This window comes from Plenodomus lingam (assembly GCF_022343315.1).
Source record: "Plenodomus lingam strain CAN1 chromosome Unknown scaffold_20, whole genome shotgun sequence".
Lineage (NCBI taxonomy): Eukaryota > Fungi > Ascomycota > Dothideomycetes > Pleosporales > Leptosphaeriaceae > Plenodomus > Plenodomus lingam.
The window spans coordinates 1282737-1294206 of NW_027093974.1; the positions used below are offsets into that span (position 1 = coordinate 1282737).

Here is an 11470-nt window from a genome sequence, read left to right on the forward strand (position 1 = left end):
ATCACAGTCTCCCACTATTTGCACATGAAACGACGTGAGCCTGCATATACAAGTACAACATACATGCATACCTGAGGGGTACCGGTAGTAGGTACGTACCCAAGGTACCTATTACCTATACCTAGGTACTGGTCGGTACATAGCTATAGTAGACTACGGTACTTCAGTCCAGAAACCCAGATCGTCCTGAAATATGTTTTCGCCTGTATAGGGCAAGTCCACCGAGTATCTACCCACCCTGAATGTGCCCTCGTTCGTCCTGTAAATCCCCGCTGTGTACAAAGCGGGCCCCGCATAGGAAGATGCCCAGAATAGTGGATTGATCGAGCATGTAGGTGGGAGTGATGGCTTGGTAGGAGTTAGCTAGGAGTGGGGCATGCATCTCGTAGGTATCATCTTAAGCTACCGGTACATCCCACCCACCTTCCAATCCGCGACATGACGTCCTCCCACTATCACTGCTTTTCTGTGAGTCTTCTCCCACTCTCCACGTCCTCTCATTAGGTACACCACACGCAGTCATGCTCGCCTCACAAAAAACTGGGACCGGTCCGTACAACCATCCTATTCCACTTTCCTTCACACATGCCAACAACAGCTAACTGCTCACAGCAAAGCTCGAGCACATCTCAAGCATACTCGCCGACTTGAAAGCCGACCTCTCCGCCCCAAAATTCTCCATACAGCGTACGTCACCCTTTAGAGCGCCTCGTGTAGATGCACAGCTCATCACTCGAACAGAACGGCAGCAATTGCTCGAACAGCTCAAGGTCTACGGTCGCTCCGTAGACAATGCAGATCCCATATTCACGCAAGATGTATGCAGTCACTTGTCCGGCTCGGCGGCTGGTACTGACTTTTCTAGGGAATAAGGATACTAGGACAATGTGCGTTCGAGGGTGAGACGACTGCAGCGTCACAAGAGGCGCTACGATGTCTAGCCAATGCTCTGCTACTGGTACCACGGACGCGCCCGATACTGGTGGATCTTGGTCATGGCATGCATGCTTCTGACATGTTGAAGGTAGCATACGCTTACAATTACATGACTGTACAATCTCATGCTTACATCACACCAGGGCGACAACATCGACAACGAATTCCTCCTCTCCCGGCTCCTCTTTCTCATGACCTACGACACAACCCTCGACTACCCCCTGCTTGTCCAATCCCACGGCCTCGCAACCAACATAAATGCTGCAATCGCTCGACATGCAGGCCGGTACACGCTACAGGCCCGTCAGCCAGCCCGAGAACACACGCAACCCATGGACCTCATGGCTCTTTCCGAGACACTCAAACTCTTATTCAACATTACTCATTTCCACCCAGCCCTCATCTCACACTTTTCGTCCTCGATACCCCATCTATTCACAATACTAATGTGCAGAGGCGTCACCAAACCTCCCTTAGAAGCGCCAGCCAGCTTCATCGTGAACGCACTGCTAAACTTAGATCTGGACAACAGTAACCCCCAGTCCTCCACAGCAGCAGAAATAAAGCCGGCAGATGTCGCAAACCCAGTCTTTCCCTCCGCCTCTCCAACAGCCAACACGACACACCTCATCAACCTCCTCTCCGCCTCTCTAACTTCCTACCCCGACACCGAACTCGACGCCACCGTTGCCCCTCTTCTCACACTCATCCGCCGCATCTATGAAATTGCCCCCGCAGACGTGAAAAAGAGCATGGAGCAGCAAATGCTCCCCACACCTGCAGAACGCGACAAGCCCCTAGGCAAATCAGACACCCTCTCCTCACGCCTCCTCAACCTTACAACCAACGCACTCACGCCCACGCTACGCGGCAGCATATCGTCCATGTTCTTTGAGCTCTCGCACAAGGACCCTGCCACCTTTGTCCAGAACGTGGGCTATGGCTTTGCTTCTGGCTTTCTCATGTCGAACAACATCGCCATGCCTGATGAGGTCGCGCGCGCGCATGAGGAGCAGCCGTCTGCGTCGGATTCGCAGCGTGTTCCTTTTCCCGTGAATCCGGTTACAGGACAGAGGCTGGATAAGGAGGAGGTGATGGAGCAGACGCCTATGACGCACGAGGAGAAGGAGAGAGAGGCAGAGAGACTGTTTGTCCTGTTTGAGAGGCTGAAGGCGACGGGGGTCATGGATGTCGTGAATCCGGTCGAACAGGCGTATCGGGAGGGCAGGATACAGGAGCTGAATAATGACGAGGATGACGATGACGATTAGGGCATCTTGCCTAGGACTTGGGATTCACGACTAGATGTTCCTGTCCGAGAGTGATATGCGAGATGATGAAGATGGCATTTAATATCTGACGCGCATATCTGAAATATCATGTTCTAGCTGCGTACATTACGCCCCCATGCCCCGTCGCACGAACCCGATGACTGATGTTCTTTGAACCGCCCTGAGAACAAACGCCCATGAATGCTACAAGTAACCACTCGTGCATTTCTCGTAACCCCTTGATTGTAAAGAGAGAGAAAAATCATCAATTGTATGCTAGCGCCGAGCCGCCGGTACGAAAGATACGAAGAAAAAATTGTAGAAGATGAAGGAATAGCATGAGGCGCACAGCTCCATCTCGAATCTGAATGAATAATCCGCATTAAACACGTGAAGTCATGGAAGCCGGAGACGGCGTATTGCTGAACATTCGAGTGAGAGCAGTCGAGAGCTCACACCGCGATTAAGCCAGTCTTTGCAGCCCCAGGCCTTTCAACGTAATCAAAGTCAGACTCGCCGTGTTTGTCGTACTGGTGGCCGACTGGCGATTGAGGAATCTCGATCCGAGGGAGCGTGCCCGTACCGCCTTGGTTGTGGTACTGACGGAACCACAATGGACTGAAGATCCGTCGAAGCAGAACCGTTAGGACGGATCCAATATATGAGTTGACACAAGCGACAGGGTAGGCACTCAGCCACAGCAAGAGGACGATGCCGGCACCCTTTTGTGCAGATGTCAGGGTGATTGCGGATGGAAAGGAACGCTGAGCATTCAAGTCTGAGACGCGAGAAGGAAAGGTGCCGAGCCAGTCGAATATGCCGCAGGTATGAAGGAAGAATGCTGAGCTGGATGCACCCGCAACATATGTCGCAACCTTTGCATTCAATTTATAGAGTGTGGCAAGGAGGAAAAGTATGGCGAGAGTAATTACACATCTACGGACCAGGAGTGTGGCCAGCCCAGGTATAGCACTCAGAAAGGCAAAGCCTTCTGCAATATGTTCTGTCTGGCTCTCGAAAATGTCCAGCCTCTCCGCGATACTGTAGATCTTGGCAAGAGATGAGTTGGCAATGTCGCTGGTTTGGTTGACGGTATCCTGTACGGCAGTCATGTGGCCCGACAAAGTATTGTAGCTTTCCACTTGCGCTTGATGGTTGGTGTGTAGACTGTACAACGCACGCTCGTGATACTGCTGTAGTTCTCCAGCAAACAACTTGGCAAGCTGGGAACTTTCCACCATGAGATCCTGTGAGAAATCTTGCATCTTCTCGTGAATCTGTGCTATTTCGGCGGTCTGGCTCTCAGCCAAGGCAGTGATGAGCTCGGAGATCGAAACGTCCATGAAATTGTGAAACTTCTCGTCGAGTGTTCCAACAGTTGTCACAGCCTTTTCTTGCATTGCGCGGATGTTCTCCTGCAGCTGGATGTGAGACTCCTGAGTCTCTCTAGAGAAGCGGGACTGTTCTTTGATCAAAGTGTCATAGTCTTCCGTTGTCTTTTGCATGGTCGATGTCACAACGCCGAGAACTTGCGTCAAGTTCTTAAACATCTCTAAGTGGTTCTCTCGTTCTATGGCGTCCCTACTAGCTTGGCACATAATTACAGCATTCTGTCGAGCATTGCTGAAGGACGTCCAAAACTGCGGTGTTGATTGCAGAGTTTTCAGACATTGCGTGTATTGAAAATCCTTGAATTCTGGATAGCACTGTTTGTCGCTCGAGACCTCTGCTTTGGCATGCCACCAACTTCCGCCCGTACTGCAGGCCTTCGAGGTCGGGACAAGGATTTCACAGTGTAGAGGCGGGATGGGGTTGCTCGGCTGAGCACTGAGTAGCTCGCATACAGCCAGCTTAGCAGCGTACTCCGTCTTGACGTTGTCCAAGTATGCCTCCGGCCGAGATTTGGCGAAGTCAGGTGCATTCTCGAGAAGCTTGCATTCACTCATCAAATGTGAAGCGGCCATGCGAGTACATGTTGGTGCATTCTGCATCGAAATGACAAAATCGACAGCTTGCGTGATGACCTTTTGATTTCTTGAGGTAGTGTATCGAAAGAGAGCATCCACGTTGACAGTGAGTGCTGCATCTGCTGGCGGAGAGTAGTATTGAGCGACAGTCACCGAGAACAAAGAGATCATCATGGTCATGGCTGGAAGCTTGGTAGTTCGACTTTGAGCCCCCATACTGCTCATATGTAGCATAATCTTTTGCTTGAATATTGCGGATGGAAGAGAAAGCGAGCAAGTTATTTTGACAAGAGCGGAGAAGAGTGAAAAGGATAGTTTGATAAGGCTGAATAGAACGAGGCCTGCCAATCTTATCAGTAAGACTGTGGGCAAAGTAATAGACTGAACATGGCTCAGTGTTTGTACGCCTGAAGCCTGAGGTTATTACTGTGACAGCTGAGTGAGAGTACAACCTGCAATACCGGTAGAACGACGACGCGACGTTAGTTACGCTGAAAAGCAAAATACCATAAGTTCCAGTGAGAGGCTGCGAAGCCGGTATGATCAATTGCCGCACTTGGGCATGCTATCCTACAAGACGTTCTGCCACCAGCATGAAGGGAACTTTTTGACGAAGTGTGGACAAGAGCAGAGTGGGGCATCCCATCCAAGCATGAACGAAACGCGTCATCACATGACCGGATGACTAAGTTCTGGCAGGGCTGAACTCCGCAACTCCAGAAATTAATTCCCGCCAAGAGTCGCTCTCAAGCACAAACACGGCCATGTTCGCCCACGCCCGCCAACGGTGCGCGCAAAGCATCGCACAGCCCTCGCTTCAATCCACTGAATCAATTCCGACTTTCCTACTCCCCGCTCTTACCCGGCCCGTGGCGTCGAGGACCTTTACCACAACCTCACCATGTAAATCCAAGATTGGCTCACAGCCGCTCTCAATACCTTCGGGAGTTACTTTTCAAGTGATAGCGCCGTCGTCTAAAAATATGGGATCGAGAGTGCAGGCCATGTCGACAGTGCGTATTAAGGGACCGCTTGGCGAGCTGTCAATGGATGTCCCACACTATGTCAATATCAATACAGACTCGGGCCAGTCAGGGCCAACGTTGACTATACAAGATTCGACGGATGCAAAGCAGAGGGCGATGTGGGGTGAGATCACTGGGCAGCTTCGCAATTGCACATTGACTAATACGCCAAAGGAACGACGCGCGCATATCTGCAAAATCACATCACAGGCGTCAGCGAAGGCCACAGCGCTATCCTGAGCTTCGTTGGCGTCGGCTTTCGTGCCTCGGTTGAAGATTCAGCTACCACAGTAAAGCCGGAGTTTCCAGGTCAGAAGTTTGTCAACCTGAAGGTTGGCTACTCTCACCCAGTCGAACTGGGCATACCGAAGGGTATTACGGCGAGTACACCGCAGCCAACGCGTTTGCTACTCGAGGGGCCGGAGAAGGATGTACTCAAGCAGTTTGCAGCAAACATCAGGAAGTGGAGGGAACCTGAACCCTACAAGGGCAAGGGTATCTTTGTGGACGGGGAGACGATCAAGCTGAAGAACAAGAAGATCAAATGAGGGAGAGGTATACGGTTGTACATATCTGTATTATATGCGTGTCTGGGGCACTGCATTGCTATATTCGAAATCGGCTGGATTTGCCGACAGGCTGCTACACATGTGGAGCTATGAAGGGTATCGTCGAATAATACTAAACCCAATAATCTCCAAGTCCAAGTCAAACTCCGAAATCTCAGTATAGTCAAATTACATCCTCTATGATCTCTCCTTCCCACTCTTGACGCTCTTTCCGCTTTTCACACTTCTAAGACTTTTTTTGCTGGCCGTCCTCTTAAGCTTCGCTTTCAATTTCTTCCATTTGTTCTGCAGTCCTTCATCCTCCTCTTCCATGGCAGGCCGGCCCTCACTCTCCATACTGCCCCGTGGATATGTGAGACCACTCTCACTCCCTACGTCTACACTATCCATGGCCCTGTGATGACCGCTTCGAGTAGGCGTTGCGGGTGTCGACATCTCGTTGTCCCTCCCCATCATTCTAGTCTTGCCAGCGCTGTTGCAACCACCAAGAAGAATGAATTCCAATGTCTCCCATGCGGCCATGCCTGCAATAGGGCCATCGCTGCTGTTGCCCTGGACAACACCATTCTTCCACGGACAATGCTCCCGATGAGATTCAAGCAGATTAAGCCTCAGACTCTCCATCGGGACATTGAGCTTCTTGCTCATCTCCTGCAGCCGCGCATCAGAGGAGAGCCAAAGGCCCAAGCGTTGGAAGCAGTGTGTGCAGGTTGCAAGGCTGATGCGGGATTCTGACAACCCAGTCCAGCCGAAAAGAGCAAATATGAAGGCGACAATCTCGCTAGGGGTAGTAGGTGGCGGGTGTGGTGCAAAGATTGAGCGGGGTGTATGCGCAAGAATGTGCTGGATTGGCGGGTCGGGATACGTTATGTTGGAGAGAAGTGGAAGATCAGTGGATAAGGACTGAAGGGAGATGTAACGAGACAGCAGATCTGCCGTGCTCTTCGCTCGATTAGCGATTGGGATGTGGTAGATATCGTCTCCGCGAATGTTAGCAGCGATTCATGACTACAATTTTCACAACGTACCTTGACAGCCCTTCTTCTTCCACAAACAGTCATTTGCATGCGCACTGGTGATGAGCTCCTGGTATCGATAGACCAAAGCAGGATCAATCTCAACAGCCATGTCTTCGCTCTTCTCAATATCCTTTCCATCCCCGTCTTTTCGTTTGGGTCTTAATTTGACTGCAACACGCTTCTCGCATCCACCTTTGCACGCCACTGTATTCCAGGTATCGCAACTCCATCCCTTCTTCGCCCACTCCACCTCACTAATATCGTCAGGCTTCGATGTCCACCTCTTAACATCTGCAAAGGTCTTCAGTCGCTCAAGGAACTGCTCCTGGCTGTAAGGCTGATAATTTGGTGCTTTGCGAGGAGACGGCGCTGTCGACGGCGACGGCGATGGCTTGGTTGTTACCTGTACGGCTGTTTTACCTACAACTCTGACAGTGGCATTACGCCGGGGTGTCAAGAGTTGTTCTTTGATGATACGGATGCGCTCTTGACCAGCCGATATGTTTCGTTGACGCTCGTCGCTCACATGGGAGCTGCGAGGTCGTTTTGAAGCCGGTTCAGGGCTTCCCGTTGGTTGCAGTGATTCGGTAGATGGATTCGATTCTGGTAGTGTGCTCGCAAGCGAGGTTGTAGAAGTGCTGCCTGTGAGGTTGTCGAGCAATTTGTGGAATTTCCGCTTCGTTGTCGCAAGAGCAGGCTGAGAGTCTGTAGATGCCATGTTCAAAGATGCAGCGGCGCAGCCGGAGACTCCAGGCTCGATTCAGGGCTGTGTCGAGACTTTGACGAAGTTATCAGAGCTGATAGATGGCGTCTCTGTGGTTGTCAGGATGGCGGCCTCTTTGTCACTGTCGATCTTTGTTTACCTACCGGTAATTGCGAGCCGGAGCACAGAGTAAAGTGGGGTATACAATGCGCTCAATGGGGCAGAAGACGTGCAGAGTTGGCTGATACTGCTACAACTCCTCGACTGTAGGAATTTCGCGTCTACTTTCCAGAGTGTCAACTGTTATGCAGAGTGGCCAGACAGATAAAGTTGCTCTCCAAGGTTACCATGGCGCCCGTGGCCGAAAAGGGAAACCTCCGCCCGCCGTGCCAAGACCTATATTCATACGTCAGTTCCGCCCCTCCAACGCAGCCCCGCCAGCGAACAAGTGCAGCGAATCTTAGCTCATGTCCGCATTAATTGCGCTATCTAAATTCTCGCTGCTGGCGCTCATCATCCTGGCTACCTCACTGCTCAGTACTCCTCTGATTTCTCGGAGTCTACTTCGCCTAGGTCAATTGAAACAGCACATCTATTCCTCGCCCGCTATCCCACTCTCCAAAAGCCTCCATACAAACACTAATCGGGCCCTACACACCATGGCATACGAGAAAGAACTCGAGGTTGCCCTTCTGGCCGTTCAACGAGCCTCTATTCTCACAAAGTCGGTTTATTCGAGTCACACTAAGGGCACTCTCTCCAAGTCAGACTCGTCGCCCGTCACAATCGGTGACTTCGGCGCGCAAGCCCTCATCATCGCGTCCATCAAGCATGCTTTCCCTGAAGATGAAGTCGTCGGAGAGGAAGATGCAAATGATCTCCGTAATAACGACTCGCTCCGCGATTTGGTCTGGGATCTCGTGCAAGCTGCAAAGCTAGATGACAGCTCAGTAGAGGCCAAGATTGGAGGGCCAATTAAGAGTGCAGACGAGATGCTGACTGCTCTGGACAGTGGAAACAGTGAAGGAGGCAACAAGGGAAGGATCTGGGCATTGGACCCCATTGACGGCACAAAGGGCTTCTTGCGTGGAGGTCAATATGCAGTCTGTCTAGGCTTGCTCGTAGACGGTGTACCGACAGTGGGTGTCATTGGCTGTCCAAACCTGCCAGTGGATGACCAAGCGCCAATTGATGCTACTACTGGTCAAGATGCAGACGACAAGGAGGGCAAGGGCGTACTGTTCAGCGCAGTAAAGGGTCAAGGTGCCACGAGCCGACCGCTCACCAAGGCCTCTCTTGAGGGATCAAAGAAGATTTCCATGAAGCCCCTTCCAGATATCTCGCAGGCTACCTTTTGCGAATCGGTAGAAGCAGGTCACTCTTCACAAGGCGACAATGCCGCTATTGCCTCGAAACTTGGCATCACGAAGCCTTCAGTACGCATGGATTCCCAAGCCAAGTATGGCTCGATCGCTCGTGGAGCAGGCGATCTATATCTTAGACTGCCGGTCAGCAAATCATACCAGGAAAAGATCTGGGACCACGCGGCCGGTGTGGTCATCGTGCAGGAAGCAGGTGGTGAGGTCAGCGACGCGTATGGCAAGCCATTAAACTTTGGTCTCGGTAGAACGCTTAGGGAGAATAAGGGGGTCGTCGCTGCACCAAAGGATGCGTTCTCAAAAGTCATTGAGGCCGTCAAGGAAGTTCTGAATGCAAAAGAGTAGGCTGGTATGGCGTGAAGCACTGCGAAGCAGTCACATTAAAACACTATCAATGTCATAAAACTCATGTTGGCTATGCTCTGTGAACTTCCTCATTCTTTTTACTTTTTATCTCGCCTTTGTGCACACAGCGTATATGTCCAAACACCCCACAAATTCAAATTTTCGACGAGCAGATCAGGAAGGCGTAATCGAATGACATGTGGGCTTACAGGTTCCCCGCTTTCGTCAAACAGCCAACTGGTACAGAAGGGAGAAACCTCACCTCATATCAATGCATCATGCACTTTTTTGCTTGTGAAAAGATCGATGTACGGAAGTTGCTAGCAGTTGCTAGCACAGTCACTGGAGAACATAACGACAGAAAGGGAAGGCATCACTGAACATCGTTACCATTCAAGACTTTCATTTTCTGCAATACGTCACGAGAGCTTACGTGCGCTTCAAACTGCGGCGAGCTAGGGATGTGATTATGTTTGTATTTTTATATGGCAGTAGCAGAAGCGGCAGCCAGATATTGACCTGTGGCTGGTTAGATAACTGAAAAGGAAGAGTTTGCATAGTGGATTTCTGGAAGATTGTACCTTGGTACTTCTAGTTGAATTGCAAGTTTGGAACAAGTTCTTGAAATTACATTGACTGTCGACACAGATTCGTGTATCCAGATTGATGAAGTTGGGCAAAAGCAAAACGCGAATTACCATGCCAAAGACAGACTGTCTGTCATCGCGGGCCTTGCAAAGCAATGGGGATTCGTGAAATCTCGCCTTCAGACACTGCAGCGTTCCCTCATCGATTGCAAGACTGATTTGGCTGAGCATCATGCGTGTGGTGTATGCTGGCTCAGTAGGATCAAAGTCTAATCTTGCAAAGCAGGCTATTTCCAACATAAGTCGACAAGGGAAGAAGCGGCTAAAATGACGAGTAGATCCTATATCGTTCAAGGCTACAGTGACACATACGAAGGTTACAAGTTGAGAGTGGGATGGGTGGTGAGGATACAGGTACGTTCAAGAAGAAAGCTTCCGACATTCATGTCAATATCTTAACAATTCACAGTTTGAGAGACAGGAGCAGGTGGAATGAACTTTTGAATTTGTCTTCCGCTGTCATGCAGAAGATCTTGTCTAAGCTAACCAGAGCATGTCGCTCGGCGTTCCCTCCCTTCTCACTGTAAGAGAAGTGGGCGAAACTACCATTCGTAAATAGTCATGGTATCGTTCGAAGCTAACCGTTTACTCCACCCAATGAATGAACACAGCCTACCAGCCTAGTTCATCTGCCTGACGAGCTGGTTGATGAACTCCTCACGGTTACCGAGGTCACCGCCCTCGATGAAGTGCTTGAACTTCCTGGTGCGGAAACCACCAGTGGGCGAAGACAGCTTGAATGGCCAGAGGAAGTTGGCGGCCTGCTTGAAGTTGGGGCCGACGGTGAAGATTTCGTGAATGAGGTCCTCGACGCAGGTGATGCCGAACTTCTCGAGGCTCTGCTCGATGACCTCGTTGTTGGTGATGGGAATGCGCTGCTTGTTGACCTTGGCATATCCGCGCTTGTAGATGAGCTCACGGACAGTTTTCAAGTTGGGGTAACCGTAGGCGACGAAAGGCTCGACGATCTTGAGCATCTCGCTGGTGGCCTTGGTCAGGCGGATGAAGACACCATTGTTGATCTGGAGGAGACGGAGGAGCTGGAGGGTCTTGCGCTTCTTGGGGTCAATCTTGTTGATACTAGATCGTGTTAGTACAGCGGTCGATGCGGGTTGTAATGTCGAACGCACCCCTTGATACGGACAACAAAGACGAGACGAGACTCGGCAGGCACGAAGAGGGAGTTCTCCTTCTTTGCAGCACGCTTGGCGTCGATGATGTCGCGCTGGGCCTTGAGGTACTCCTGGTTGTACTTCTCGGCGCGCTTGAAGATGGTCTCGCGTTTCTGCTTGTTGGCCTAAGAGAGTCTTAGCCAACTGTGATGCTCCTATCTGCTTGCGCAGGTTGCGGGAGACTGTTCATCGTACCTCACGCTTCTTCTTCAGGTCGGCCGCTTGCGAGTCGGTCGTCTTCTGGTGAGCCTTCTGCTTCTTGAGCACCGACTCGGGGACGGCGATGTCGTTTTGGGTGGGGACGCTGGAGAAGTATGATAATCAGCTTTGTGTCTGCCATTGGCATGATGTAGATGAACACATGTAGACTTACGATGAGCGTGCCATTTTTGCTGCTGGTTAGTCGGGCTGTAGATTGTCGGGAAGCTGGAGTTTCG

General features: G+C 51.0%; 7 protein-coding genes across 7 annotated transcripts; 3 read left to right on the top strand and 4 right to left on the bottom strand.

Annotated features, from left to right (window-relative positions):
• Nucleotides 1–249: 249 nt before the first annotated feature.
• IAQ61_011419 (uncharacterized protein) lies at nucleotides 250–2553 on the top strand. The gene is made up of 5 exons (XM_066099189.1): nucleotides 250–549; nucleotides 613–687; nucleotides 742–818; nucleotides 866–1024; nucleotides 1080–2553. Exons 1-5 carry the CDS (start codon nucleotides 522–524, stop codon nucleotides 2205–2207), a joined length of 1467 nt encoding a protein of 488 aa, XP_065950708.1. The 5' UTR covers nucleotides 250–521; the 3' UTR covers nucleotides 2208–2553.
• A 106-nt stretch (nucleotides 2554–2659) lies between these two features.
• On the bottom strand, nucleotides 2660–4348 carry IAQ61_011420 (uncharacterized protein; the record flags this gene model as incomplete). The annotated part of the gene is made up of 1 exon (XM_003843927.2): nucleotides 2660–4348. One exon carries the CDS (start codon nucleotides 4346–4348, stop codon nucleotides 2660–2662), a length of 1689 nt encoding a protein of 562 aa, XP_003843975.2.
• Nucleotides 4349–4938: 590 nt separating this feature from the next.
• Nucleotides 4939–5747, top strand: IAQ61_011421 (mitochondrial 54S ribosomal protein uL6m; the record flags this gene model as incomplete). The annotated part of the gene is made up of 2 exons (XM_003843928.1): nucleotides 4939–5323; nucleotides 5374–5747. The coding sequence occupies 2 exons, from the start codon at nucleotides 4939–4941 to the stop codon at nucleotides 5745–5747; spliced, it is 759 nt and encodes a 252-aa protein (XP_003843976.1).
• Nucleotides 5748–5945: 198 nt separating this feature from the next.
• Nucleotides 5946–7505, bottom strand: IAQ61_011422 (uncharacterized protein; the record flags this gene model as incomplete). Its single annotated transcript, XM_003843929.2, has 2 exons — nucleotides 5946–6748; nucleotides 6797–7505. The coding sequence occupies 2 exons, from the start codon at nucleotides 7503–7505 to the stop codon at nucleotides 5946–5948; spliced, it is 1512 nt and encodes a 503-aa protein (XP_003843977.2).
• A 452-nt stretch (nucleotides 7506–7957) lies between these two features.
• On the top strand, nucleotides 7958–9214 carry IAQ61_011423 (uncharacterized protein; the record flags this gene model as incomplete). Its single annotated transcript, XM_003843930.2, has 1 exon — nucleotides 7958–9214. One exon carries the CDS (start codon nucleotides 7958–7960, stop codon nucleotides 9212–9214), a length of 1257 nt encoding a protein of 418 aa, XP_003843978.2.
• A 339-nt stretch (nucleotides 9215–9553) lies between these two features.
• Nucleotides 9554–10032, bottom strand: IAQ61_011424 (uncharacterized protein; the record flags this gene model as incomplete). Its single annotated transcript, XM_066099190.1, has 3 exons — nucleotides 9554–9590; nucleotides 9648–9733; nucleotides 9796–10032. The coding sequence occupies 3 exons, from the start codon at nucleotides 10030–10032 to the stop codon at nucleotides 9554–9556; spliced, it is 360 nt and encodes a 119-aa protein (XP_065950709.1).
• Nucleotides 10033–10481: 449 nt separating this feature from the next.
• RPL7_2 (60S ribosomal protein uL30) lies at nucleotides 10482–11420 on the bottom strand (the record flags this gene model as incomplete). The annotated part of the gene is made up of 4 exons (XM_003843932.1): nucleotides 10482–10941; nucleotides 10992–11158; nucleotides 11229–11337; nucleotides 11407–11420. The coding sequence occupies 4 exons, from the start codon at nucleotides 11418–11420 to the stop codon at nucleotides 10482–10484; spliced, it is 750 nt and encodes a 249-aa protein (XP_003843980.1).
• Between the last annotated feature and the right edge of the window lie 50 nt (nucleotides 11421–11470).

Bases quoted from the DNA above. Each gene is read 5' to 3' on its own strand.
- IAQ61_011419 (XM_066099189.1), top strand. From the start codon at position 522: ATGCTCGCCTCACAAAAAACTGGGACCG. The intron at 688-741 runs GTACGTCACCCT...TCACTCGAACAG, and splicing joins CCCAAAATTCTCCATACAGC to AACGGCAGCAATTGCTCGAA. The intron at 1,025-1,079 runs GTAGCATACGCT...ACATCACACCAG, and splicing joins ATGCTTCTGACATGTTGAAG to GGCGACAACATCGACAACGA.